Consider the following 27178-nt stretch of genomic DNA (forward strand, 5'->3'; position numbering starts at 1 on the left):
TTTTTTCCAAAGTATTTTTATTCCTGTTGCCCTGATATGAGACACTTCCTCTCCCCTCGGCTTCCCATTTCCCAGGAAAATCTGCCATTTATTTCAGTGTGACGCGAATCAGGCCCTTCTTCTGTCACCCTGGGCATGCAGTGTTTCTCTCCGTGTGCCAAATTTGAGCAGGGCTGATGGCCCCAAATGAATGACAGGAAGCAGGACCCATTCTTCCAACACCTCTTTCTGGCCCTCGGCTTTGTGACTTCCCTCTTCTCCCTCCAGACCCTTGAGGGTCACCGCTCCAGTGGTGCAGGTGACAGCAGAACTGGAGGGACTGGAGGGCAGAACAAGGAGGAAAGTGGTAAAAAGGAAATTAAGCCACGGCTGTTTCGTGGCTGAAGAGTTGCAGCGGGACACCCACGGGTGCTGCGATGGGAGGAGCCAGGTGGCAGAGCCGAGGATGGAGTGTTTTTGGGAGCAGGGGTGCCAGAGGGCATCTAACTAGCTAAACTAAATAGCTGTTTCCATTTCTGTTTAGTAGAAATAGGCCTTGTAGAGCTTACTGGAGATAGTATAAAATCCTATGCAACAAAGAATTAAAATTAGTATTACTAACTGTTCGCAGTATTCTGTGTGTTGGTAAAATATTTGTGTTTCTTTAGATTTTCGAGCAACTAGAACCTCTGTGTCCGGCAGAACAGGACTTCATTAGTAAATGAGGAGGAGGAGGAGGGCGGTGTGTTTCCCCGCCCCCCCCGCCGGCGGGGCAGCCTTTCCCGGCGGGGCGCTGCCCGCTCCCGCCCGAGACCACCAGGGGGCGGTGGCGGTGGGGCGGAGCGGAGCGGAGCCGCGGCGGACGGGGCGCGCAGTCCCCGCGGGTCGCGACGCGGGGCGCAGCGGAGCCGGACCGGGACGAGCCGGGACGGGACGAGCCGAGCCGAGCCGAGCCGCGGGGCGGGCACAAAAGCGCCGCGCCCGGTCGCGCCGCCTGGGAGTCGGAGACCGGGGGCAACTTGGCGGTGGACGGAGCTCAGCGGCTCCGGGACGGGACGGGAGGAGACGGGACGGGACGGGGGCGGGCGGCTGCCCCGGGGACTCGCAGGATGCCGGCGGCTGGACGGCGGCGCGGGGCGCGGGGGCTGCTGTGGGGGCTACTGTGGGTGGCCCTGGCGCGCTGCTACAACGTGGACGTGGGTCGCCCCGTGGTTTTCCAGGGCCCCAACGGCTCCTTCTTCGGGTACTCGGTGCTGCAGCACTATCACGACAGTACACGGTGGTGAGTAGCGGGATGGGGAAGTGGAGTGTGTCTGTGTGTGGGTGCACGGTGTAAGCCGCGGGCGAGCGGGCGGGCGGCGGGACTAGCCCCTGCCATTTCTCACCCCTCCCCCCCCCCCCCCCCCACCCGGCGGTAGCCCCCTCTCCGCCGGGGAGCGGGACCCGCACCTCGGCCCCGGCTGCGGGGGGGGGGGGGGGGGGAGGGAGGGGTCTTCCCCGTAACGCGGTGGCTCCGCGCCCCTTGTGGGTATGTAGGGGTGGGGGTGGGGGGTGTCACTCTGATTGCAAATCGCCCCCCCCCCCCCGTAATTTCCTCGTCGTTTTGCAGTGTTTTAACGCGGGCTGGCGTTTCCCGGGCTGGCAGCTAGCGCCCGGCACGGTGGGCTCGCTGTCCTCAGTTGCCCGACGGTCCCTCAGTCGCCCGGGGGCGATGGTGCTTTGCCCGGCCCCGCTTCCCCCCCCCCGGGGGGATATATATTTAGCGGCTCGTCTCCTTGTAGGAAAACGCATCGTGGGTGTGAAAGATGATACGGGCCGCCCTGTGTTAAGAAGAGTCGGGGAGCGGTACCCTCCAGGCGGGAGCGGGAGCGCTCAGCGTTGACAGCGCCCGTCGCTCCCCGCTCCTCCTTGGAGAGGAGGGAAAACCCCTCCGGGTGACCGGAGAGACGTTTTCAAATCGGGAGGCATTCGTCCCTTCTTCCTTGTGTTCGCCCGGCTCTTGGCGCTGGGGACCGCAGAGGAAACGGATACGTAACTTGATTTAACAGAAAAAATATTGAACGATGATAGAAAGTTTGTCTACAGCTCAAAAAAATTATGCAAACTGGCAAGCTGCTTGTTTTCCCTGTTGACTGAAAAGAGCCTTGGAGCATAGTCTGTCTCTCTCTTGTCTGGGTCAGAGGCTCTTTGTTAGAGTTAAAACTGATTTCTCTTAATTGGACCTAGTTGATGTCATCTGGTGCACTCCTAATGTGAGTAGGAGCCAATAAATGTCCACAAAGCTTGTCTTTATCTTTTACACTTAGATATGGCCCGATTACTCAGCTGTTGATCTTGGAACTGTGGTGCACTGTGATATAAATAAATGTATTCATGCCACGTCCAGTTCTTTAAAAATGAGTTTCTTTCACGCCCTTTAATACACAAGTAGTTGTATGCTCTGCCTTTCTGCATAGTGGCTTTCATGGAGCGTTCGTCTTTCAGGACTTATCAGAAGGCTTCGTAGAGGAAGCTCTGGGAGAAGAAAAGCTTTCAGTGCTTAACTTGAGGCAGGAACCGACAAAGGATGCAAAGGCTGAAGGCGACTTGCATTCAACACAAGTTGCTTGGGATTCACAGTGGTGTGAATGAAACGCTGAGCTAGTGGGGTCTGGTGGGATGAAAACGATATAATTTGTTGCTCCTTGTGTAGGTATCCATCATTCTGATCGATAACGTGAATTATCTGCAGATAGCACCTGCTGGTGTGATGTTTTTTGGGAGGGGAGGTGAACTAGGGAGGAGAGTCTCCCAGATATCCCACTTAGTTTGGAAACGATGCTGGACTAGCAGGGTTGGGCATCCGTTTGAAGGCAGTCACCTGTAAGGAGTCTGGCACTCAAAAGTAAAAATTCCAGTTATTCAAATTCCCGTTTTCTGAAAATGGAGCTGCTTCATCAACCCTTGGCTATGGCACCCGGGGCGGGGGGTGGGGGGTGGGGGGAGCAGGGAAGCGCAGCATCTAAGATCATGGAGTGTTTTTAAATAAATACATTTCTAGCCCTAACACTTAAGAAGGGTTAACAGCAGCTTAATATAGTCAGCATCGGCACTGTCAAAAATAATGAGGGTGGGATTGTCACCACTAATGGGAAAGCTCCTCTCTTCACCGTGGAATCGGGGAGTTTGTTTTCACGGGTGCTTCAAAATCCTGTGCCCAACAGAGGCTTGGGTAATAAGTCTAGGAAATTCTTCTTTTTTTTTTTTTTTTTCCCCACTCTCCTTGACTCTAGTTTACTATGCTCTTAATGTGTGCATCCACTCTAAAGGTCAAGGAACAGTGATGAATCTCTCTGCTCTTAAAAGCCTTCTTCCAGTTTTCTGAAGATGCCGTCCCCTGTGCTGGATGGGCATATTCTGAGTGCAAGCACGCTTTTTTGCATACTCAATTTTAAGCGTTGAACATATTTCTTCTGGAAAGCTTAAAAGATCTGGCCAATCTTCCTTGACATTCAGACCATCAAAGGGCTGTACCCTTGCAAGTGCCTTTAGCTATGCCTCCTCCCACTGGGCGTAAAGGCTTCCGGTATTAAATAGTACTATTTTTAAAACCATATTTATACTGTACAGAATTTTATACATCCTTTCGGAGCATAAAGTCTCTGATTTCAAGTTTAAACTGATTACCAGTTCCAGTTTGCAGGTTACTGAAATACAAGATGCAATCCCAGTTTATTGGATGAGTGCAGAGGGAAATGCTTAGTAGAACTCATGCCGTTTTTCAGATTTGTCAGGTTTTTGGGTGTAAAGCTTTTGTGTGCAAAGCTGTAGAGCTATTTCCTTAGCTGGCTTGTAGAGTTATTGGGTGATTTTGAATTTCTTTTTTTTTTTTTTCCCCTTTTCTTTCAAATGTGGTATTCTTGGGAAAGGCTGAAGTCTGTGATGGGGAATATGTAGTAAAAATGTTTTCTATTCCTCCTGTTTTAGCATGTAGCTTCTCTTAATAGTTACAGGGTTATAGTTTGGTTTTGTGTGTGAGTTTTCTTCTTACCTTTGTAGCTTTTATATGCCCAAAGAAGAGTTATGATTTCAGTTTTCTCATGTCTTTTTAGCCTATACGCTAACAGTGGGCAGCAGTTTAAGCAAAGTTAACTTTAGGCAGTGATATTTTGGGCATTCATGGCTTGCCTGGTGAGCTGTGCGCCTGCCAAAATGTGATTGATCATATCTGAGGCTGACAGGGCTCCTGCCTATCTAAAATTATTTAATGTGTTAATGTGCTTCTAGGCATTTGCAAGTGCTGCCATGCTAGTTCAGGGCTTTTTGCTCTTTATTGCCTGTACACCTAATGTACTTCTGATCATGAAAGCTTCTTAGATGAAGTGTGTTATCCTCAGTAGCCTGTCCACATGCTGCTGTGTGTACATATGTGTGTGTATATGCTTATATATATAGTGTGTGTATATAGAGTCACTGATTTATATTAAAACGGTATCTGTAATGGCCAGGTCTTCAGTGTTTCACCTGTTTGTTTTCCACCACCACAAGGGCACCCGTCTATATTGTCTATTGTAGGCCTTCAGGTTTCCAGTAAACTGATTCAGGGTTTGGTGATTCTTGAGGATTTATATGAGCCAAATATTCTTGCAGGAGGAAAAAAACGGGGGGAGGAGGGGCGGATATTTGGTTTGAAATATTATGTCAGATAAATGTGAATAGTCAGGCTGTTACGCAGTCCTTGACACAGAAATTATGGTGCAATATGGGTGTTCAGCCTCTACTACAATAGTAGAGTAAATCAGTGCCTTTGGCTTGTCTGAAATAGTTAATTGCAGCGATGCTTCCGTGTAGGAGGGTTTTTTTGCATGTTTTTCGTCTCAAGAAAAGTTTGTCATCACAGATGTGCTGAGGTTATTGTATTTCTGACAACGTCTCCTTTTCCTTCCTTAAGCGGGTTTTATGGCTGTAAATCTTGAAAGGTTTACCCAGTTCCCCGTCATTGCCATTTTCAGCCGAGTAAGGGACCGGGTGGCTGCTTGCATTTGGAGCAGAGACAAGCTGAAGTGCTTCTGTTCTCTGGATAGAATTTCGAAGCTTGGAGTAAAGACTCAAAAAACGACCAAGAATGTTGCTTTCTCTGCTTTCCTTCAGACAGTTTAAAAAGAACCAAATGTCAATTTTTGTCCCAATAAAAAATGTTAATAATGTGACATCTCTGATCATTCTTTTTTTAAATAAGATGTTACTTTATCTCTCTCCTCTCCCCTCCCCTCCCTATGCCCCCTTCTCGCTGACACCCCCAAATCCCTCAGCAAGGCCATGGTAACAACTTTATCCTTTCTGGCCACATGATTTGGCACGAAAAAGTAATGGAGTCAGTTTAGTTGCATGGTGTCCTGCTGTGAGTTTTACAATAAGGAATGAGTCTGGTTTCTGTGCTGTTGCTTCATTCCTTCGGTCCTGCTCTTCACCGGATTGCGCTGCTGCTGAAATAATGAAGGCTGTTCTGCATCTCATGCTGATGGATACGAGGTGTTAGTGCGCAATGTACTTGTGTGGCAACCAGAAGGAAGGTGTGGGAACAGACCGTGGAGTCTGGGTGTTGGGATAATGATGCTGTGTTGCATAAACAATGTAGTGATGCTGTAGGTTCTGCCATGGCGTTTCGGGGAACCCGGGCATGCTGTTGTTGGTCACAGGTCATCCATCTGCCGCCCAAATAACAGCCCTCCTGCTTTTTCCTCTGCATGTAGTGGATGACCCAGTGGGGTTTTCATTTCGAGGGCTTAGCAAGTGACAGAGACCTTTCTGAAGGGAGGAAACGCAACTGGGCTATGCTGGTGGTGCACCCTCCTCTGCTGCTGCTTTTGAAATCCACCGCGGTATGCGGGGATATTTAAAGACTTTTTTCTCTGCCACTTAACATTGCAGTGAGGTGAGGTACCTACACTCCCCAGTCCTTGAATTGTGATTGCCTAATCGCTGCTGGTGTGCTGTAGGCTGATGCTTAATGTGCTTGGCATCTCTCCATGCCATCGGTCAGCTCGACACTTTCGTTCACTGTTCCTTCTGCTAAATGCAGCACTTAATTTCCAAATCTGTATGTCCCGAGGGTCAATCACCAGCAAAGTGATAGTTACTGTTCTGCAGGAAGTAATTTTAAGGAGGTGTGGATTTCCATGTGGCCAAAAAGGCTTCTTGTCATCCATTAATGCTGGCTGCTGCGGCTCCTGCAGTGTGATGGCTTCTGGCCACGCAGCTGCGTAGTTGTCTCCATACAGATGAGGGCGTTTGTCCTTGATCATGCAAATATGAATGCAAGAACAGAATGTTCTTAAATGGCCTCTCTGCCTACGGTTCCTCATGTTGGTTTAGACCCCAGTAGTTGGTTCACAGAGCTCTGTGCACATCAAGAATTGACCCTAAAAAGGCCCCAAACCCTACTCCTACTGCCCTTGGTTCTCTTCCATGGAAAGTAATCCCTTTCTCGTGGTGGGGTTTCCCCTTCAAGGTGTCTTCATACAGCTGCTCTCAAATGTCCTACGGGCTTCCTGCAGAATATTCTGGTTGTGGTGAGAGCCAGCACTCATTGATAATCTCTGCAGAGAGTACTGCCCATGTCATAAGCCTTGTGGCAAAAGGCTGGAGAACTGCTCACTGACAACCCAAATAGTCCTACAGCAGCACTGGAAATCTGGACCACAAAATAAGGGTATTTTAAATGAGAGCTGGTTAAACTAGTTGGAATATGTTAGAAGGTTGCCTGATAAAAGCAAGGGGACAGGGCTGTACTTCTGCGGGCTGTTTATGTATCTTCTGTGTTTATGCCAGGCAAGACTCCACGAGTGTGTTAGACTCTAAGGCTTTGTTTTGCAATGTATTTCTGTTCCGATATGGTACCAGAGAAAAATACCTTCTCTGGTTGCAACGTTGTTTCACTGAAATTGCAAAAGACTTCAAAGGTGTTTTAATATGTAGGGGAGATACAGAACAGGCATTTGTTTTGCTCGATGAGTCCCAAAATACTTGGATGCAAATGAGCCTGATATCCAGGTCTGCTGGAAAGGCTCATGACAGTTAAATAGGTGACTTTCTTCTAACAGTTAAGCAGTTGCACACAGAAAATAATGAAAGAGTAAAGGACTCTTTTTCTTGACAAAGGAAATATTCCAGTCTCAAACCTTTGAATAAAACCCAAGTGGTATGTGGCAAATACCAACTTGACCAACTGAAAAGCACATGAACCAACAGAAAACCTCCCACCTCTCTGAGGGTGTTGGTCTCGGGCCATGGGTGAGCATGGGTCACACCAGAAGGAACAGGAGATCTGCAAAAGTTTCACCTGCTGGGGTCTAGGCACAAGAGTGAAAGAATGAGACAAGATCCTAAGCTGACGTGTGTGTGATGTAGGTGAAATGTCAAATGTGAATGTATGGACATTTGGGATGATCCAAAATAGATTTGCTTTTGGCGCACGTCACCAGTTGCCTTTACTGGCTGCTTGCTTCCTTCTGCTCAGTCCACATGAGGAAACAGGGATAGACGTTTTCTTTTTGAGAGGTATATTTGCTCAAGACAGCAGTACTATCTGTGCCAGTAGCCTACTCAAATAATAAATAATCAGTTTTCCCAATTCGGCTTTTTATAGAGAGCCGAAAAGTCTTGGTAATTTAGGCTCCTTCATCTCCATCTTGCATTCTGCAACCCAAGGTATCTTGCGTACTAATTGCTGAATCATATTTACTTTTCTTAGATTAAAGCAAAGCTTCTTTTAAACTGGAGATCAGTGTGGCCTACATTACCTTATTGTTATAACAGGTCATAGAAACAGTTTCTTGCCATTTGCAATTTGAACCCGTAGCTCTTTAAGCTAGTAATATCCCCCCTTATTTATTTTTGTTAGACTTCATGAATGTCAATAAGTGAATGACATGCATTCATTGCCTGTGTAAATGAAATGATTGGCATTTGATTTTCTGCCTGCTGCCTGCCTGGTGGGATTTCCATTTGGAGCTATTATTTCAGGCTCCTTTGCGCTCACTCCCTAATGTGTGCAGGCTTTGTAGGTTTTAGCAACTTAAGTATTTGGGACATTAATTCCTCTCACTTGTGAAAACATGACGTGCATTGTAGAGTGCAGCCCCATCAAACTTCTCCAAACGATACAGCTTAGCTCACATGGAACTTGGAGGAAAACAGTCGCTTAACGTAGGGGATCCTCTTCTTTTTGTAAACATATTTCCAGATGCGACGGGATGGCTTTGTCACATCCAGGGAAGCATATATCGCAGCAGGAGCAGTGCTGCTGTTTGGTGTAGACCAGACTCTGATGCAGGAGCAGCTCTTCCAGGTGGCTCAGGCTGACCCTGGAAACGTGCGTGCCTTGTGCCTCGGATCTCCCTATGTTTTTAACTGGGATGGTGTTGACGGGTACTGATTGGGGATGGAACTTTAAATTAAAGGATGAAGGAAAAGTTGTTTAAAATAGGGAAGGCTTCTGTTTTGGGGCTGGTGCTGGGCTGTCCATCCGTGCGGTGGGTGGGCTGTGTGTGTGGACTGACTTTGCACCAGTGGCTTTTTATCCCTTTAGTGGCTAAACCGAGAGCAGCGTCTCCATGGTCAGCTGCTGCCTCCCAAGTAGCAGGCTGGATCCACACACGTGAGTGCTGGAGGCTTAGCCTTTTAGAGGTGGTTGCCCTTAGTTCCAGCCTTGGGCTTTAACTTTAGCGAGGATTTTGTTACACGCAAAAAAAGCTCTGCCCTGCCTCACAGTGCGAGGGCGTCAGCAGAACTGATACTAAACCACTTGGTGCTCCCCACTGCCCTCTCTGGAGCTGCCTTCCTTCTGCTTAACTTCCCTCCTCATCCTCATGTGCCCAGATCTGGGCTTTCAACCAGGTGAGAAAGATTGTCCCTTTAATGAGGAGGTGGTAAAAGGGCACCCTTAATACTTGTGTTTCCCCTGAAATCCTCCTCAGAAAGCATCCCTCAGGGCACGAGCAGCTGCCAGCTTGCTAAACAGTTAACTGGATCATAATGCAAGCGATTAAAAAGTGCTCATTGTCTTTCAAGGGTACATAAGGGAACCCTATGGTCAGAGCTGTGCATTGGTGCTTTCCAGCTCTCATGTGGGATAAATAGTCCAGGTAAAGTCTTAATGATAAATATCGATCGATAGCAAGGCATTGTGGAAGAGATTTGCTCCTATGTTGTTGTTGTTTTTTAAAGCTGTAATTACATAAAATGTTCTGAGAATGGGGTGCCTCAACTTTCTACGCAAGGTTATTAATCTTTGGCTGGCTGGCAAGCACGCGGGTTCAAATTTCATCCTCTCGTGTGTGTGTGTATTAGCTCTCGTGGGTCCTTGGATTGATAGGGATGTAGCTAAAACAGAGGAAAAATGGATGCAGCTGCTGTTGTCCATCCTAATACTTTCCGAAATGTTTTCAGGGGGCGGGGGGGTCACTTTAAATATGTTACAATCCTAATGGAAATTTAACTTGTTAAAGTATTTGTGGCTTCACTGGGGAAAAATGCCTTTATTGTGTGTGGTGTTTTCAGTTTGTGAAACAATGTCATCGTTTTACAAGGTTGCCGAAAAAAGTCCTTTTGCTGAGGAAGCTCTGGCAATGTGAGCCTTGTGGTTGTTTGTTATTTGTGGTTTGTTCTTTTTTCTTTTCTTCTGAAATTAATCGCTTGTCACTTTGCTTTTGGTTTCCAGGGTCTTGGTTGGTGCTCCCAAGGCAGAATCTAAATACAGCACCTCTGTTCAGTCCCCAGGAGCGGTGTTTAAATGTCGAGTCCATACCAACCCTGACAGAAGATGCACAGAACTCGATATGGGGCGAGGTGAGTAGTTATGATGCTTGGGGTGTAGAAGGCAGGAACCAAAAAAAACCCACCCAACCCAAATAGCTAGCAGTCCTCCTGACAGCTTCAAAGGGGTCCCAAGACACGGAAAGCCTCTCTGGACAGCTTTTGAGCACCAGTAGCAAAGGTGTCATGTTCTCTTCAGCATTATGAAATAACATCCCACATGGTGCTGGTGTCCTCCCAGTGGCTCTGCTTGCTGTCTCCAGTGAGCACCCAGGCAAAGGTGGGTTTTTCACTGCTTACCCTAAGCCTTTGTGTTTTCTCCACCTGCTTCACTATGACTTTGCAATGTGTCGGTGGGTGTGCGAGTGGTTGGGAGCGCTGCTGCCTACTCCAGGCGGTGGTGGAAGAAGGTAGTGTGTAGGATGACCCCAGATGGTGTGGCGGTGGGCCCATGATGTGCGGTGTTGTTAGCAACGTGGCAATCCGTGGGTTCCCTTGTAGTGCCGCAAATCATTCCTTGGGTGTGCTCCTTGTATTAAAGGAAGAGCAGCTGGAGAGCAGCTCTGTAGAAAGAGACCTGGGAGTCCTGGTGGACAACAGGATGACCATGAGCCAGCAATGTGCCCTTGTGGCCAAGAACGCCAATGGCATCCTGGGGTGCATCAAGAAGAGTGTGGCCAGCAGGTCAAGGGAGGTCATCCTCCCCCTCTGCTCTGCCTTGGTGAGGCCGCACCTGGAGTACTGTGTCCAGTTCTGGGCTCCCCAGCTCAAGAAGGACAGGGAACTGCTAGAGAGGGTGCAGCATAGGGCTACCAAGATGATTAGGGGACTGGAACACCTCTCTTATGAAGAAAGACTGAGGGAATTGGGTCTCTTTAGTCTGGAAAAAAGACGGTTGAGGGAGGACCTGATCCATGCTTATAAATACTTAAAGGGTGGGTGCCAGGAGGATGGGGTCAGGCTCTTTTCGGTGGTGCCCAGTGGCAGGACAAGAGGTAACGGGCACAAACTTGAATATAGGAAGTTCCACCTAAACATGAGGAGGAACTTCTTTACCTTGAGGGTGGTAGAGCACTGGAACAGGCTGCCCAGGGAGGTGGTGGAGTCTCCATCTCTGGAGACATTCAAAACCCGCCTGGACACGTTCCTGTGCAACCTGCTCTAAGGTGTCCCTGCTCTGGCAGGGGGGTTGGACTTGATGATCTCCAGAGGTCCCTTCCAACCCTAGGATTCTATGAAGTAAGTTTCTCTGTGGGAGCTGTGCTTGTACACTATTGAACGTGATGGGGATCAGCTTTGGTTTCTCTGACGTGCTGTCAGAGAAGGTGGAATCCTAAAGTAAGGCTCTGATCTAAAAATCTCATGCTGGGTTCTGATGGAGAAGATTGAGGCCTTTTAATATTTTGGTTTTCTTGCTGACATGCATGTTATTGCTTTCCCTGCCTATAAAAAAGGCATGTTAGTATTGTTCATCTTTTCACGACTGAGTCAAGTAGAATTTATTATTATGAAGCTTACATGTGTTAAAACAGTGTTTTGGCTAAGTCTGATTAGCCCTGCTACTGTCATGTAAAGTGTCTGTCATGGATTTGTGAATACTACCTGACAGGACTAAAGACTTAGGTCTCAATATTTTTTTGAAGTGCCCCAGATCTCATTTTCAAGAGAAATCAAATTCATTCAATCAATTTTGCTTTGATTGCGTTCTGCAGGCAATCCTACATCTCTCCCATTGACTTCAGTTGGATCGTTTATTCTAGTAGAGCTGTGGACGTGCTGTAATAGCTGCTGGTGTTTGGGAGAGGGTCTGTCCTCTATGTGTTTGTATGGTGGGTAGTGAGAGTGAGAGCATCATGCCAATTAATGCATAGAAGAACTAATAATCAGGATGAAAGAGAAAAGAAAAACACTGTCAGGCAGATGTTTGATGGGCAATCCCTTTTCTTGTAGGGATTCTTTGGTGGGTATTTAAAATTTACGTCTCCTTGCCTTGCTGCCTTTCCCCTCTGTAGGCAATTCTCGGGGCACGCTCTGTGGAAAGACCTGCAAAGAAGACAGAGATGATGAATGGATGGGCGTGAGCCTGGCTAGACAGCCGAAGGCTGGTGGAAGTGTGCTGGTAAGTCCACTCTTTTCTTTGATCTCATTAAAACCGTTGCTGCTGTCTGACTCTAATGCTAAACACGTCAGGATTAATGTGTTCGGCAGTGACTGACGGAGTCCAGCTTTACGGGCAGCAAATTCTGTAGTCCCTTCCTTCAAGCGGAAGGAAAAGTGAGCCCCAGCCAGAAAGCTTTATAAAGGGAGGACTTCAAAGCTGTCACACCTGACTTGTGTCACCCAAGGGCTTCCTCCTAAATCTGAGGGATTAAATCTTTGAACAGAATAAATAGAACTTTGTCTGGGAGGTACCTGCTAGTTTTTTCTTTTTGTTGTTTGCCTGTGTTTATGTAGGGAATATCTACGCATCCATTTTCCCTGAGCATACGTATTGTGTGTCAGAACCTACCATGAAAAATGTAAGATGAGTCTTTGTGATGATATTTTTTCGTTATGTATATTAATTAGAAGAGCTGAGAGAAGAGATGACTTAGTTGCGTGCGGGTGGCCTTGTTGTCTTTGATACGGTTACCATGCAAATAGACAGTTCAAGGAGAGCAGATGTGATCCTTAGGATGTGGAATTTATCTTTGCAAAACAACATTTCCTCTCTTGGAAAAAAATAATCAGGAAGAGAGCTGGGCAAAAACCTTTCTAAAATACATGGGTATATTATGATCAATAGTTGTCTGTGTTTACTTCTACCGTCGGGTTCTGACTGTCTACCCCAGTGAGTCTGTCTGCAGGAATATTAACTGACATAAAAAAAAATGGCAACAAAATGTTGTGCATAGTGCATGTGGCAAGCAAATTTCAAGCTCGTATTAGAGTAACCCTGACAACAAGCTAATTCTAAGCGCCGCTGTTTGGGAGTTGGAAACTTACAGTGTGACCTCATCTTTCCAATGAGATTGGGGATTGCCCTGGTACGTGGCACCAAACTGCCGCAAAGCTGCCAGTGAGAAAGATCTCGTACAATGATTGCTGTGCCAACCACCTGTGTAAGGCAAGCAGACAAAGCTCCTTCACTCAAAGGTGTTTTTCTTAATAGGCTTTTAGAGACCAAACGCTTACGACCCAAGTCCCTTGCACACCAACTTCCCCATGGGGGGGAGCAGGTGGTTTTTATACCTTTCTGGAGTAGGACTGTGGTATTTTATCTGATTGTCTCTTTTGGTGTACAGCTTGCTGATGCTATAGAGGCTGGCTGATGCTTTACTTCTCTTGGATGTTTTAAATGCATTCAGCACTAGAGGAGGAGAGGAAAAAGAGGGGCATAAATGAATCATGGAATCACGGAATTTTCAGAGTTGGAAGGGACCTCTAGAGATCATCTCGTCCAACTCTCCTGCTAAAGCAGGATTGCCCAGAGCACATTACTTGGGACTGCATCCAGGCGGGTCTTGAAAATCTCCAGAGAAGGGAACTCCACAACCTCTCTGGGCAGCCTGTGCCAGTGCCCTGTCACCCTCACCATAAAGAAGTTTTTCCGTGTATTTGAATGGAACTTCCTATATTCTAACTTGTGCCCATTGCCCCTTGTCCTGTCACTGTGAACCACTGAAAAGAGCCTGGCTCCATCCTCCTTCAACCCACCCTTTAGATACTTGTACGCCATAATAAGGTCTCCCCTCAGCCTTCTCTTCTCCAGGCTAAAGAGTCCCAGCTCTCTCAACCTTTCCTCATAAGGGAGATGCTCCAATCTCTCAGTCATCTTCGTTGCCCTATGCTGGACTTTCTCCAGCAGTTCCCTTTCTCTCTTGAACTGGGAAGCCCAGAACTGAACGCAGTATTCCAGTTGTGGCCTCACCAGTGCAGAGTAGAAGGGGAGAATGACCTCCTTCGACCTACTGGCCACAATCTTCCCTGTGCAGCCCAGGATTCCATTGGCCTTTTTGGCGACAAGGGCACATTGCTGGGTCATGGATAATTTACTCTCTACCAGGACCCCCTGAGGATCCTCCTCAGAACTACTTCCCAGCAGGTCCACCCCTAACCTGTACTGGTGCCTAGCATTCTTCCTCCCCAGGTGCAGGACCTTGCACTTGCTTTTGTTGAACCTCATGAGGTTCTTCTCTGCCCAGCTCTCCAGCCTGTCCAGGTCACGCTGGATGGCAGCACGGCCCTCTGGAGTGTCAGCCACCCCTCCCAGTTTGGTATCATCAGCGAACTTGCTGAGGATACACTCTGTCCCCTCATCCAGGTCATTGATGAATATATTGAACAAATACACTGTAAACATGCATAGCAAAGCACAAAATTAAGGCATTCATGCTAGTGTAGGCAATTAATGTTTTCGAGGGATCTCCTGATCTGTATCTGTGCTCAGAGTCCTGTGTGACAACTGAGGAGTAGCTTGCGCTGATCAAGATAACACTGTCTCAAGACACAGCATTCTCTCCATTTTCCAGTCATTGGTCTGAATTAGACAAATTGTTGTCCCATTTTCAGAAGCTAGTGTATACACTTTTTTTTAGGCAATGCTGAGACATTTTTGTAAAAACAGTATCTTAAAAATAATGGTTTCGTGTATTTTGGTTCAAAGGTCAACAGGTTGCAGCTGATGCTTAGGTGTCATCTCCCTAGACAGAAGCAGCAAAGGAAGGGAAAGCTGGTGGGGAAAAAAGCAGGGCAAAGTTGGCGCCAGCCGCTCGCTGGCTGAGGGAAGGCTGCGAAGGTGAGAGATGTGGGCAGGCTGTGAGGTCTTAGATTGAGGCTAAGGGGCTAGAAATTTCAGACATAAAGCAGGTTAAACGCAAACTGTAGCTAAAGTAAAATGCGTGGCTACTGGTGTGCTTACTCGGGTGCATCTTAAGCTGGTAAAATGTCTCCACAACTTACCCTGATTTAAGGAAGTCCTAAAGCGGCCCTTTGACAAGATTATGCGGCCCCCACCAAGTAGATTGTGTCTGGATGCTTGAGGATGTTTACGTGTCTAATTAATAGTTGAAGACAGAGCGCTTAGCTGATAAATACCTCATTGAAATCAATGAGAATTAAACATCTGTGCACATCTGTGTGTAGACAGAGCCTGGAATGAAGGCATATGGATTCCTTCATGGATGGAGAGTATCTGGCTATTTCAGGGCATTGTTACTCTCCATTCTGAGATACTTTTTTAATTAGAAAGATTTGTGACTTTCCCATAAGCGAATGGTATTTAATGTGTTCTCTTCTAGTTTTAAAGATCAGGATTTCTTTAAAATGGAGTTTTATGTCTTTGAAGCGCCTGTGAGAAACTGGTGTTTTGAGAAGACACGTCTCAATGTGTATTCAGAGCCACATCTGCTGATTTTAGCTTTTTAATGAAATTACTAGCTAACTCTTGTGAGCGATGCCCAGTGGTGGCGAGCATGTGCCATCTATATTGTCAGGCATTACAGCTCTATTTACTGCCTCTCTTTCAGGGGTTCCTTTAAGTCAGCGTGGTATCTTTGTGGTCAATAGCCATGGATGGCTTTTTTTTTTCCCCCCATAAATATGGGTAGTCGCTTTTAAAAACCATGTGAACTATTCATGCTCTTGATGCATGTGTTAGAGGAATTAGTCCCACAGTTTAACGGTGGATTGTACAAAGAAATTGTTGCTTTTTGCTTTGAAACTGCTTAGTGGCTTAAACTTCTGTCTTATCAGCCTTCCTCAGTTGCCTGATAAGAGTACCAGCTTCAGTGGAAGGGGGTGGTAGGGAAGGTGAGGAGTGTGCAGGGGAGGCTTTAGCTGATATTTGGTAAAGTGGATTGAGTTTGAGCCCATATTGTGCCAGGATGTTACTGAACCAGAGTTTGATGTTTGTATGACAGACTAAGTAGAAAAGCATCAAACAATGAGGATTTAAACAAATGAAGAAGTAAGATTAGCTAAGAAAGCTCTGAGTTTGCAGTTCAGTGGCTTCCTGTCCTCTGGTATGCTATCAGTCAATATTTGCATTAATCTAAGTACTGCAATAATACAGCTGAGACTGCCAGCTCTTTCCAAACTGAAATGGCGAAAGCCTTTCTTTTACTTTTGTTGGGAGAGGAACTGGGAACAGTGCATTATGATTTGGAGATAAGCCACATCCTTCAGTCTTGCTCTTCCTAAATACCTACCACATCTGTCATTACTCTATTTTTTTTATCAAGTGTTGCTATTTTTCATTTTAAGTAGTTAACTTACCAGCACATTCAGTGAGAGTGTGTGTGTGTGTGTGTGTGTAAAAAATCCCATCACTGCAGCAGAGCCGAAGTCTTCCTAGGGAAGAACAAACCAGAAGTGGTCTGACAGTGGTACATTAAAAAAGTCCCTTGTTTTGACTCTGACTTTAGGAGTCAGCAGAGGGCTCTATAAGGACCACGGGCAGTTGGCCTTTAAAGTGAAGCCTGTGTCTCTCGTGTTGCTTTTCCTATAGTGCAAAGCCCATGGCTGGCATTCAATACACGAAAGAGCAAAGTGGCTGCATTTCTGAAACAGCCTATTCATTATACTGTGGTAATGCAGTGTCTGCCATCACTAGAGACCTCTGTGTGCTTTGCTCAGAAGCTTTTTATTTTGCTTCAAGGGTTTGCATCCTTTCTCCCATGTTCCATGGTAGAGCCAGAGTCTCTGCACCGGCATCAGCTGCTGAGCACCAGTGCGTGCCGAAGGTGTGCCCCTGTGCAATGCCAATGTCTTGCATCTAAAAAAGGGTGTATTAGTTACTGTCAGTTATTTGCAATCACCTTAGGGGGGAAAAAAAACCAAAAAAACCCCAAACAAACCCACAGAAAACCCCTCTCTGCAGCATCAAATTCAGGTGACTTATCTCTGTTCCTAAGACCTCTTCAGACACGTACCATCAAAGAAGGATGGCTGCAGCCACTTCTGGTAGCACATCACCTCAGCTCAGCAACATTGAATAATGCTGGGACCATGTGCTGCAATCAAACTAAACATTTTTGGGAAGGCAGGAGAACCAAAAGCAGCTGTGGATGAGCTTTGCTGTGGCAGGGAGACAAATGTGCTGGTTGCCTGGCTGCAGGAAGTGAGTTTTGGGGAGGAAGAGGAGCTACTGAACTCCTGTTCGTTGGGAAAATGCCAAATTCTGGAGTTGTGGTGTGGGGGAGTCTGGGGAAGCCCTCGCTGAGATAACCGAGGTGGAGCTCATTTCTTGGAGCTATGGTTACGAGCTGTCCACAGACTGAGTCAGTCAGTGGTGAACTGTAATGTGCCTGAATACACAGCATGCTGAGAGTACAGAAAAGTGATCATTAAAAATAAAATTAAAAAAAAAAACAAAACTAAAAAACCCAAACAAACCCTAACAGATTGGGTAAGTGTTCCTAGAATCATGAAACTGAGCCCATAGCCTCCAGTTGATTTTGAGCATATGCAGCAGCTCCTTTATTTCTCCTTATACTGTTCTATCTTTCTTGGCCTCTGCACTTCACTCCTGAGTAAAGCCTCCTGCTTCTGATGAACTGCTTCTGCTCTCCCCAGCTCTGTCGTTTGTGCTCCTCTGGGAGAGATTAGTAGGTTAATTTATGTGAGTCCCTTGCAGTTTCCGAGATCTAAAATCTCAAGGAATTTACATTATCACAATCCTTTATTTATCTTTCCATAATTTTAAAAAGTACTTTTGGTCTGTTTCCGTTTGAGTTTATATCTGCAGATGGGGTTGACTTGACTGTTGCTTTAATGGTATGTGTCTTTATGGTAGCATCTTTAAAAGGGCTGTGTACGTGTGTATTTGTGCTCACAGCACAGATCCGTCAGGAGAGAAACTATTTCCTGGTTACTCAGAAAACAAGCGTTTCGTGCTGGATTTGTGTTGCTGTTAAATTTTGAATGAGTGGTGCATGGGGATTAAAATCATAACTGAGCTTCCTTAAAGCACATAAGGGAGTCCCCAAAGCTGTTCTTTGCAGGACTCCTTGCATGCATTTGGCTGTGGAGCAGAGTGCCATCAGAAGCATCCTTCATGTCACGGGTGACAGCCAATGCCATGCAGTGAAGTGCAGAGCTTTCCATGGCCCCCGGAGTCCCTCGTTACCCCTCTGTGACAGCCATCTTCAGGACATATGTGCTTCTCCTTGAGTACTGGAAGTTAGGAAAGCAATAAATATCAAACTCCAAACGCAGCACTGCTAACAGCAGAGCAGGCTTTTTTGCACAACTGGTTTCGCTGTCTTTCAGTTTAAAAAAATGAGAGTAGCATTACCCTTTTATGTCTTTCTGGGGTTAAGTTTATGGGAAGGGACCTGTATTGACTGCTGGATTGAATTTTGAGCTTCCCAGTGGTTGATACACTTCCCAGGTCTTTTCTGGATAGGTGACACAAATGTGCTTGTCTTATGAATATATTTTTTAATGATATTGAGATGCTGTCATGGGCAGCTTTGAGGTGTGAAGGCAGAAAAGTGAGGTAGCACAAAGGGAAGAAGACAGAGGGTGTCTCCTCTGGGGAGGATAGGGTCAAATGTGGGCATTGTGAAGGGGGCTGACGCAAAGTTTCCAGGAAGAGTTGGAAGTATGTGGAGGAAATGATTTGTAGCATAGAGGGTGCTCTGTGCACGTGGGACCAAGCCCTAAATGATATAAATTGACACATCTACATTGATTTCAGTGACACAGACCAGCTGGAGATGTGGCCCGGCACGTGCTCAAGTTTAAAGTCCTTGCTGTTTCATGTTTCATTTTCTTTTGTTCCAAGTAACCCCTGATCATCAGCCGACTTGTGGTTTGTCTGGCAGCAATGTGGTGTTAATTTGGGGAGCAAATGGGTTCTGGGAAGATGTGAACCAGCCTCCATGTCGCTTATATGCGTGCTTGTGTGTCGCAGTTGTACTGAGCAATGTGTCCTGGTGAGACTGGTTTAACTCTGGTATTGCAGGGTGATCTTATTCTTCATTACGAAGGGTAAAGGATCCTGATCTCTGCAGCTTATCTGCGCCTAGACTGATGTTGCTGGTCTTGTTGCCACAAAATCTCTGGCGTTTTCACTTAAATTCATTACCAGTGAGCAAGGCCCAGCTCTTCTGTCATCAGAAGCAAAGCTGCCTTTCCCAGTGAGACAAGCCTTTGACTCGTGCATCCTCTGGTGGGAAAACAGTCTAATGTGGTCTTAGTAACCTTCTGAGTCTTAGCATCACTTCTGATCCTCTTATGTGAATTCTCAGCATCCTTATTCCCATTTTCCCCCCATTTCGGGCTCAGCTGGGGATCTATCAGTGCATGTTCAGTTTAGAAAAGCTTCACCGGCCATGAGGATTCATACACAGTGAGAGATCTTGGAAATCTCCAGCATGGGCTCTGTCTTGCTCCGACACCTCCTGTTTTCCCAGTCATGCACGCATGAAGGCCGAGATCAGAGCTACCAGGTCAGGCAGTATCACAACCCGCAGAAGATAAGTGAGATATATGCCAACCGTATGCTTGGCTGCATCAGAAGTGTGGCCAGCAGGTCAAAGGAGGTGATTCTGCCCTCTACTCCACTCTCCTGAGACCCCACCTGGAGTACTGCGTCCAGCTCTGGAGTCCCCAACATAAGAAGGACATGGACCTGTTGGAGTGTGTCTAGAGGAGAGCCACGAGGACGATCCGAGGGCTGGAGCACCTCTCCTATGAGGAGAGGCTGAAAGGGTTGGGGCTATTCAGCCTGGAGAAGAGAAGGCTCCGGGGAGATCATATTGCGGCCTTCCAGTACCTAAAGGGGGCCTACAGGAGAGTTGGGGAAGGACTTTTTACTAGGGCATGTAGTGATAGGACAAGGGGGAATGGCTTTAAACTGGAAGAGGGCATGTTTAGATTAAACATTAGGAAGAAATTTTTCACTTTGAGGGTGGTAAGGCACTGGAACAGGTTGGCCAGAGGGGCTGTTGAGGTCTCATCCCTGGAGGTGTTCAAGGCCAGGCTGGACGCAGGCTTGGGCAACCTGGCCTAGTGGGAGGTGTCCCTGCCTATGGCAGGGGGGTTGGAACTTGGTGATCTTCAAGGTCCTTTCCAACCTAAACCATTCTGTTATTCTAAGATACATCATCTAGAAAGAGTGGGGTGTAAGGGGAGGACACTGGGGCAGTGGGGGGAAGGTGTTGCTGAGAGGTCCTATTCATGCATACTGTACCTCAGTCAGAGGGCTCTCCTGTGACTCTGGGTCAATAACATGTGTGATGATCTGTTTAGGCATGTGCACATCGCTGGAAAAACATCTACTATGAGACAGAGTACATCCTGCCCCATGGATTCTGCAACATCATTCCCCCCAACCTGCAGCCCAACGGGAGAAAGCTCTTGCCCTGTTATGAAGGTAAGGGGTGTGGGGGCTGGGAGCAGGGCTTGCCTCCATCGCTGCTCTCTCATTTTACAGCTGCTGTGTTTTCCCTTTATTTCCAAAGCCATCCACAGTAACTCTCACTACTGATATTTTTCTTTCTTTTCTTTTTTTTTAATTAATTTGGTAATGTACCGCTGACTTGTGGCACAGATGGGGTGGATGTTGGGTTTTGGATGAAATCATGAGAGTAGCAGATAGACTGAATGGGTCCTGTGACTTACTGTGTGTGGTTGCCCTTTAGTAAAGTAATAATACGTTTCTGAACTGTTTTTTGAGTATCTCTCTCCCTTATGTGAATAAACACTATATACTGATTTGAGCTTGGCCTTTTGTGCTTCGCTGTGGCACAGCGTACAAATCCTGAATTACATTGCAGTTGGGAACCAATTTGCCCATCTTAAAGAAATATTTTCATTTTTGTGTTTTATCAGAGCATTGGGGGGGCTGGGGGAAGGGAGGGCTGCTTAACACCTTACTCATTTCAGGGAACTTCTGTAGCAGTTTATATGAAACTGTTTCGGGTGCCTTAAGGTGTCTTGGTCCCTGTTTGGATCCTCTGAATGCCTGGATTTGGGGGGGCATGGAGAGGGAGGGCTCCAGCTCTGAGCAGTGGGTGGCTGCGCCTGTTGATTCTGCTCCAAATCTCAAGTGTCGGCGTTTTAATTTTCCAGCTTTCTCATGCATTTGAGACTCTTGTATCGTGTTTCCTTTCCTAAAGACTTCAGAAGACAGTGTCTCCTCAGCCAAGAGCAATTAACTGAACTAGAGACATGAGTGTGTTCTTAGGAAGAAGATAGGGTATATCTCCTAAGATTTCTCAGCCTTCGGAGAAATGCCTGGGGGGAAACACCTTCTTGGTTTCTCCTGTCTGTCCTGGGCACCATCTTTTCTCTCTCGCCTGTGGGAGCCTGAGGAAGCATGGGAGTTCAGAGGAGAAAAAATGCACCAGGGTTTGCTGTGGGCAAGACCTCTAATTTTATTTATTTGCTTTTATTCATTCTCCCCCTTCCCAAGTTGGCAGCAGCCAGCAGCAAGCTTGCTGCTGACATTAGTAAGTGGGAGAGGGATAAGGCGGTGGGTGTCCCAGCGGGTTTCTCTGCTGCTGGCAAGAGGCCATGTTCCAGGTCGGCAGTCCATGAAGCCAGCTCTGTGACAGAGCTGGGTCCGCTCCATGCCTACTCTTTCTCCTGAGGCATCTCCTCACCTCCCTGTGGGCTTTGCCCAGGGAGGTGCCACCACAAATCCACACACCCTCTAGGCGACGGCACACACTCATGCATTGAGCATTTCCCAGCCCTGAAACTGGTCATTATCTGAAATGTAAGGGGTTCTGAGTCTCTTGACCCAGCCATGGCAGCTGCTCTGCAGCAGAATACAAGTAAACTATGTAAGTCTTCCTATTGTGAGCACTGTCCAACTGTATTTGTCTTTTTTTTTCTTTTTTTTTTTCTTCCCCCCCCCTTGTTCCTGTCAGCAAAATCAGGATAAGGCCTCATGCTGAGGCAACGCACTGCAAATCATCTGATATTAACTTTAAGGTCAACATGCACATGCGGGTATGCTGCCAGGGCTCCCTCTGAGCCTCCGTCACTGCTCCTGCACCGCCTTAAAGATAGCCCGCCTGAAGCTGCGGCGGGGAGGTGGTTTCTGGAAGAGACGAACCGCTTGTGTTTTTCTGTGCGTCATGCCTTTGGAGTAAAACTGCTGCTAATCTGACAGGATATTTGCCAGGAATTGCTAGAAAATAGAAATGTGTGGGCCTAGTACACGCAGAGCAGCCAGTGGAAAATTGGCAGGGCTGGTGCAATACGATGTTGGCTTAATTTCACTTCATGGAGTGAAAATTGGAGGTTTGGGACTGGTTTTCTCCCCCCCCCAACATCAGACATGAAATCACAAAGTGTCACGAGGGATGGCTGCATTTGTTTACTCCTGGACCTTTTAGGTTTTAATAAAATAAGCTCAAAGAGAGAGATAGCCGTGCTACGTCACGCAGAGGGATTCGTTGTTTGAGTTTCACTGTGAAATAAGATTGCAGTCATCCTTGTAATGTTTTTCTTTCACTTTCTGGAAGCAGAAGAAGAAATTCTTCTCCACTGACACTGAAGAACAGCCCAATGGGGAGAAGCGGCAAGTCTGATAGGGTTAATAAATGCCGTGCATAATGCAGCTGAAGTGCTGCTGTACCGAGAGCCTTACGGCCATCGCTGGGAGGCTGCCAGACCCGTGGCCGCAAGCCCCGCACTGAGGAGCGCACCTTTGCCTGCCGAGGTCTCAGCCTTCTCTGGGACTTGCCGTGTGTGAATGGGTGCAGGCAGTCATGTCCTCATTTTCAGAAGCCCCGTCATTAGCACAGCTAAGGTGATAAGCCCTGCTGGCGTGGCTGGATGGTCCACAACCAGAGCTGGCTCTCGCCTAACTGGCAAAGGGTGCAGGACAGTTAAGTGCATATTAATCTCCATCCGTGTGTGTGTACCTCAAGACGAATTATTAGCTTGTATAACAAAAGTCTTGTGCCAGAAAGGGAGAAGAGTCTGACCTTGGGACAGATGTAGTTAATACATACAGTATGTTTTTCTCTCCACATAAAGCAGGCTTAACAATTAAAGACAAAGGAGGAAATGGAAATTTCCTGACTGGATGGTAGTGGTGCAACAACATAGTAGTCTTAATCCATCTTATTCTTGTCCGGCTTCCCTGAAAGGGCTGACAGAAGTCTGGAAGCGATTGGGAGCTAATGAGAACAGCAGCAAGCCTAATAGTTAAATGCAATCTTTCTGAGTAGGAACTAATCTGGTTTATAGGAGCTGGATGTCCTTTGTGGTATAGCTGGTGTATGGAGCCATGATCTTCCAGGCAGTGTTTTCACTTGTTTATTTTTCCCGTAGTTTTAATGGCCTTCCAAAAAAAGGAAGCTGTCTCTTCATTCCCCTGGCCCTGATGCATTCAGTTTGCAAAGAAGGGTGGCCACATCTACAGCCCAGCTGATGGGGAGAGCTTGGATGGTTTCCTAGTTCCCTGCGGTAGGAGTTGGTGGTGGAGCTGGGGAAGACTGATGGACCCTTTGGTTAGTAAATAAGGGGAAGAGCACATGCCCACGTGTCTCGCCTCCAAAGGGATAAGCAAATTTTCCCACAGTGTCCAGACCACATTTGGTTTTCTGGGACCCATCAAAACATGCCTGCTTTGTGGTGCAAACCCAATACCACAATGCTAGGTCAGAAAGATTGCTACTGTTTCTTCCTAGTGTTTCTATCCTTCAGATAGGAAAGAAGAAGCTTCCAGTACAAATCATACTTTAACTGTCCACTTTGCTTCCTTCTGTGAAGATGGTAGATACAGGATTTTATTGCACTGTGGAGCTTATGCTATGTTATGGCATTTAAGTTTGCTTAGAGACTTCTAGAGAGGTTTGCTCAGAGAAGTTGTTGAGGAGCATTTACTTACAGAATCATCACACATCGCAGCCTATCTTGTTTGATTGCATATTGTTTTATCCAGTTAGTTCTTCCTCAGCCTTACTTGTCTTATGACCTGAGATCATTGTGGCTACAGACCACTACCATCATCTTCTCTTTTTTGCTTCATTTCATTTATTCATGGCACTTCTTCAAAGTCACAGAGGCAGCCACCTCTTCCCGACTCAGCCTCATCTTACTGCTTTGCTATCAGCTGTTGCTGCAGTGGCTTGCGGTCTGTGTAATTGGGGGTGCACAGCAGTCTGCGGGCAGATGAGAAAGAACAATAAAGTGTAAAAACAAAGGATCTGTTCATGACAGCAGTTATTGCCTGAAGCTACGCAGAAACTACCGAATCCACTGTATGCAATATTTAAACCTCATGCAAATGTTGCTATTCAGGTGTGCAAAAGCTGTGAGCTCGCACAGTAACTGCACAGTTTCCTGCTGGTTGAGCGTTTCACTGCATGGATGGGTGAACAGACGGATGGCAGTGTCATATGAGCGACAGGTGTCACTGCCATGCACCAAAGTGGAAGGGAGGTCGAAGCAATCTTGGTTTTCATGCCTGTTGGGCTCATCCACTGCTTGGGAGAGGCAGACCAGGTCTAGCGAGAAGGCAGAAGTCTTGGGGACTGGGATGTGACAATCCAGGATGTAAGGGACTGCTCTGGGGTGTGACCATGGGTGCATGGGTAGAAGGAGACCCAGTTGGCATGTGGGGAGGGATATGGGGAACCGCATGCAGGTGGGAGTTAGGTGGGGTGATGAGGAGGGGTGGGTTTATCCTAAAAGGGTTATACTGGAGAACAGGAGCTCAGTGTCCTTCTGGGCTGGGCTGCTGGCTCCCTGGGGAGGACTGCCTCTGTCTGAATCCCCCCAAAACTTGGTGCTGATCTCTGCTGTGTGTCAGTGGAGGTTTAAAGGCTCAAATAGCCTCAATAGCTGAAGTGTTTGGGCCTTTATGCTTCCATTTCCTCTTGCAAAATGTCACTAAAGCTGTTTTCTCTCTCAGAGGTGTTAGAAAAAGAGGTTAATTGGTATGTGTGATGTGCTCAGACCCTATAATGATAAAATTGAATCTTGATACCTATAGGGAGGAAGGACAGTCATTGCTTTGCATTGTTGCTGCATGTCATTTATTCTTCTTCTGTAAGCTCTGTATTTTTCCTGAGAAGTATTGTCAGGTATTTATTCAAGTCAAAATGTTTTGATGTCTTTTCCTCAGTTCACAGAAGCACAGATTATATCCAAACTCTTAATTTAATTGAAATGCTCCAATCCCATCTATCCACAGTTATAACCACCATATAATTAGTTATTTAAGTGAAATGTAGGGCCATTAGTTCGAGCAGACAGTATTGCTAATGTAAGTGATTTAAAAAACACTGAACATCACAGAAAGCTATCAACAGTGTCTGTGAAAATATGTGCTTCAGTGGATGTACCAACTCAGTTTTACACAACCGTTTAAAACACCAAATCTATTCCATTCCTTATGCATTGCAGTTAATAATAATTTGGTTCATTTAAAGAACAACTGATTTTTCATTGCCTGACAAGGAAAACAATGTATGTGTCTCTTGTTCCTTTTTTAGTATGTATAGTGCTGATGAAAATTAGCTGTGTTGTGTCCTATGATGTTTGGGCTTTTGTTTCAAGTTACTCCCTGATCTGAATTTGGTGTCTTTTTTTTTTTTTTTTTTTTTTGTAGGCAAAATTATATAAAATATAGAATGGTTAGAGTTGGAAGGGACCTTAAAGATCACCTAGTTCCAACCCCCCTAGTGGACACCTTCCACTAGACCAGGCTTCTCCAACCTGGCCTAGAACACCTCCAGGGATGGGGCATCCACAACTTCTCTGGGCAACCTGTTCCAGTGTCTCACCACCCTCACAGTAAAGAATTTCTTCCTAATATCTAATCTAAATCTACCATCTTTCAGTTTAAAACCGTTACTCCTTGTCCTACCGCTCCACTCCCTCATAAAGAGTCCCTCCCCATCTTTCCTGTAAGCCCCCTTTTGGTACTGAAGGCCACTATAAGGTATCCCTGGAGCCTTGTCTTCTCCAGGCTGAACAACCCCAACTCTCTCAGCCTGTCTTCATAGGAGAGGTGCTTCAGCCCTCTGATCATCTTCATGGCCTTCCTCTGGACCTGGTCCAACAGGTCCATGCCCTCCTTATTTTGGGGGCCCTGAACTTTTATTGTTTTATTATTTTTATAACAAAGCAATGCTGTGCATTCAATAAGTTTTTTTTTTACTTGATTGGAGAAATGGTTTAATTTTTGTTCATGTATTGTTTTATCAGAAGCAAATCCTCTGTTTATCCGAAGAAACAAAGTAATTTTGCATGTTTGTTAAATGCAGCTGCATGAAGCTACAGGTCCATCTACCACACTCTAATAGCTGCCTTTTTCCATCGCTAAAGCTGCTATCGTTCCTTCTGCTGTCCTCCTATGTTTTGTTTTTTTTTTTTTCCATGCCCTTGTTTTTTCTTTGCAGTTGAGTTCAGGGGATGGCTCGATGCGAGCTGGATCACTCGTACCCACAGGCATGTGCGGATGGGGCCTCTCAGGTGGCTGGAGTTATGTGAGGCAACAGTTTGGAGGACATTCAGGCCTCACCTAAGTCTACTTGGGAAGCCGCCATTGCCTTTTGCGGCTTTTGACATGTTGCTGAATTGTGAAAAAAGTTCTGGAAAACCTGTTTGTAAAAGAAGAGAAGGAGAGTTTTGAAAATCCAAAATAAGAAACGGGTCTTATTTGCCTCCCATCCTGAGGCAACCCCCATGGTTATGTCATTATTCACCTGACCTAAATCTTTCACTGTGCAAGTTAAATATCCCATGGCAATTTTCCTCTTTCATTTTAAAGCAAATTGAGCCGTGTGTTTTTTGAAGGAGACAAAGAAACCGTGAGCCAAGCGTAATACAATTTTATAGAGAAATATATTTGAAATCCATCAAATTGTCAGTGGGGCCCACTTGCAGCAGTTAGTTGTGGGCCTGACAGAGAAAGTCATCAAGGCTTGCTCTCAAAAGAAATATATGCATAAGAAATCCCCTCTCCTTGTGTCCTGGGTGAGGGGCTCATTTGGCTTTTAAGAGACTGTGCCCTGGTCTGGGTGGTGACTAAGATCTGTTAGGGACCGTGGCCTCTAGTGCCTAAAGGGGGATGGTGGGTGCTGTGTCTCATGGTGGGCTGGGGCCTGGCTGGCAGGCCAGGTCAGCCATGGCTGTGCGGCCCTGGGGTGGCTTTTCAGGCAGGGCAGGGTGCTTGCTTGGGCTGCCCAAGCATCAGCCTGAGTCCCGCTAGCCCTCCATCAAAAAAAAAAAAAATCCCAAAAAGTGAGATTTAAGAAGGCAGTCTTTAAAGCCTTGAGCTTTGGCATTACAGAATTCTGCCAAGTTTAGCAGGTAAGGCAGAAGGATAGTTTCAGACCTCCAGGGCCAGTGGCTAGCAGTGTTTTGTTTCAGATTACAGTAGGTCAAGTGCAAAATTGGGAAGAGGCGAGGTCTGTTCACACTTCAGTACATCCTGTAAAGGGAAAACCTG

At 46.5% G+C, this 27178-nt stretch overlaps 1 protein-coding gene across 1 annotated transcript in view; it reads left to right on the forward strand.

The window, feature by feature from the left end:
- Positions 1 to 1088: 1088 nt before the first annotated feature.
- ITGA9 (integrin subunit alpha 9) overlaps positions 1089 to 27178 on the forward strand; it is a gene marked incomplete at its 5' end in the record, with an annotated part of 226891 nt that continues 200801 nt past the window's right edge. Inside the window, 4 exons of the mRNA XM_082480032.1 lie at positions 1089 to 1261; positions 9680 to 9807; positions 11787 to 11893; positions 20011 to 20134. Of these exons, the coding sequence (XP_082336158.1) occupies positions 1089 to 1261; positions 9680 to 9807; positions 11787 to 11893; positions 20011 to 20134 (532 nt within the window). The remainder of the gene's footprint in view (positions 1262 to 9679; positions 9808 to 11786; positions 11894 to 20010; positions 20135 to 27178) is intronic.

Source organism: Vanellus vanellus, assembly GCF_965231255.1.
Source record: "Vanellus vanellus genome assembly, chromosome: 2".
NCBI classification, from domain to species: Eukaryota; Metazoa; Chordata; class Aves; order Charadriiformes; family Charadriidae; genus Vanellus; species Vanellus vanellus.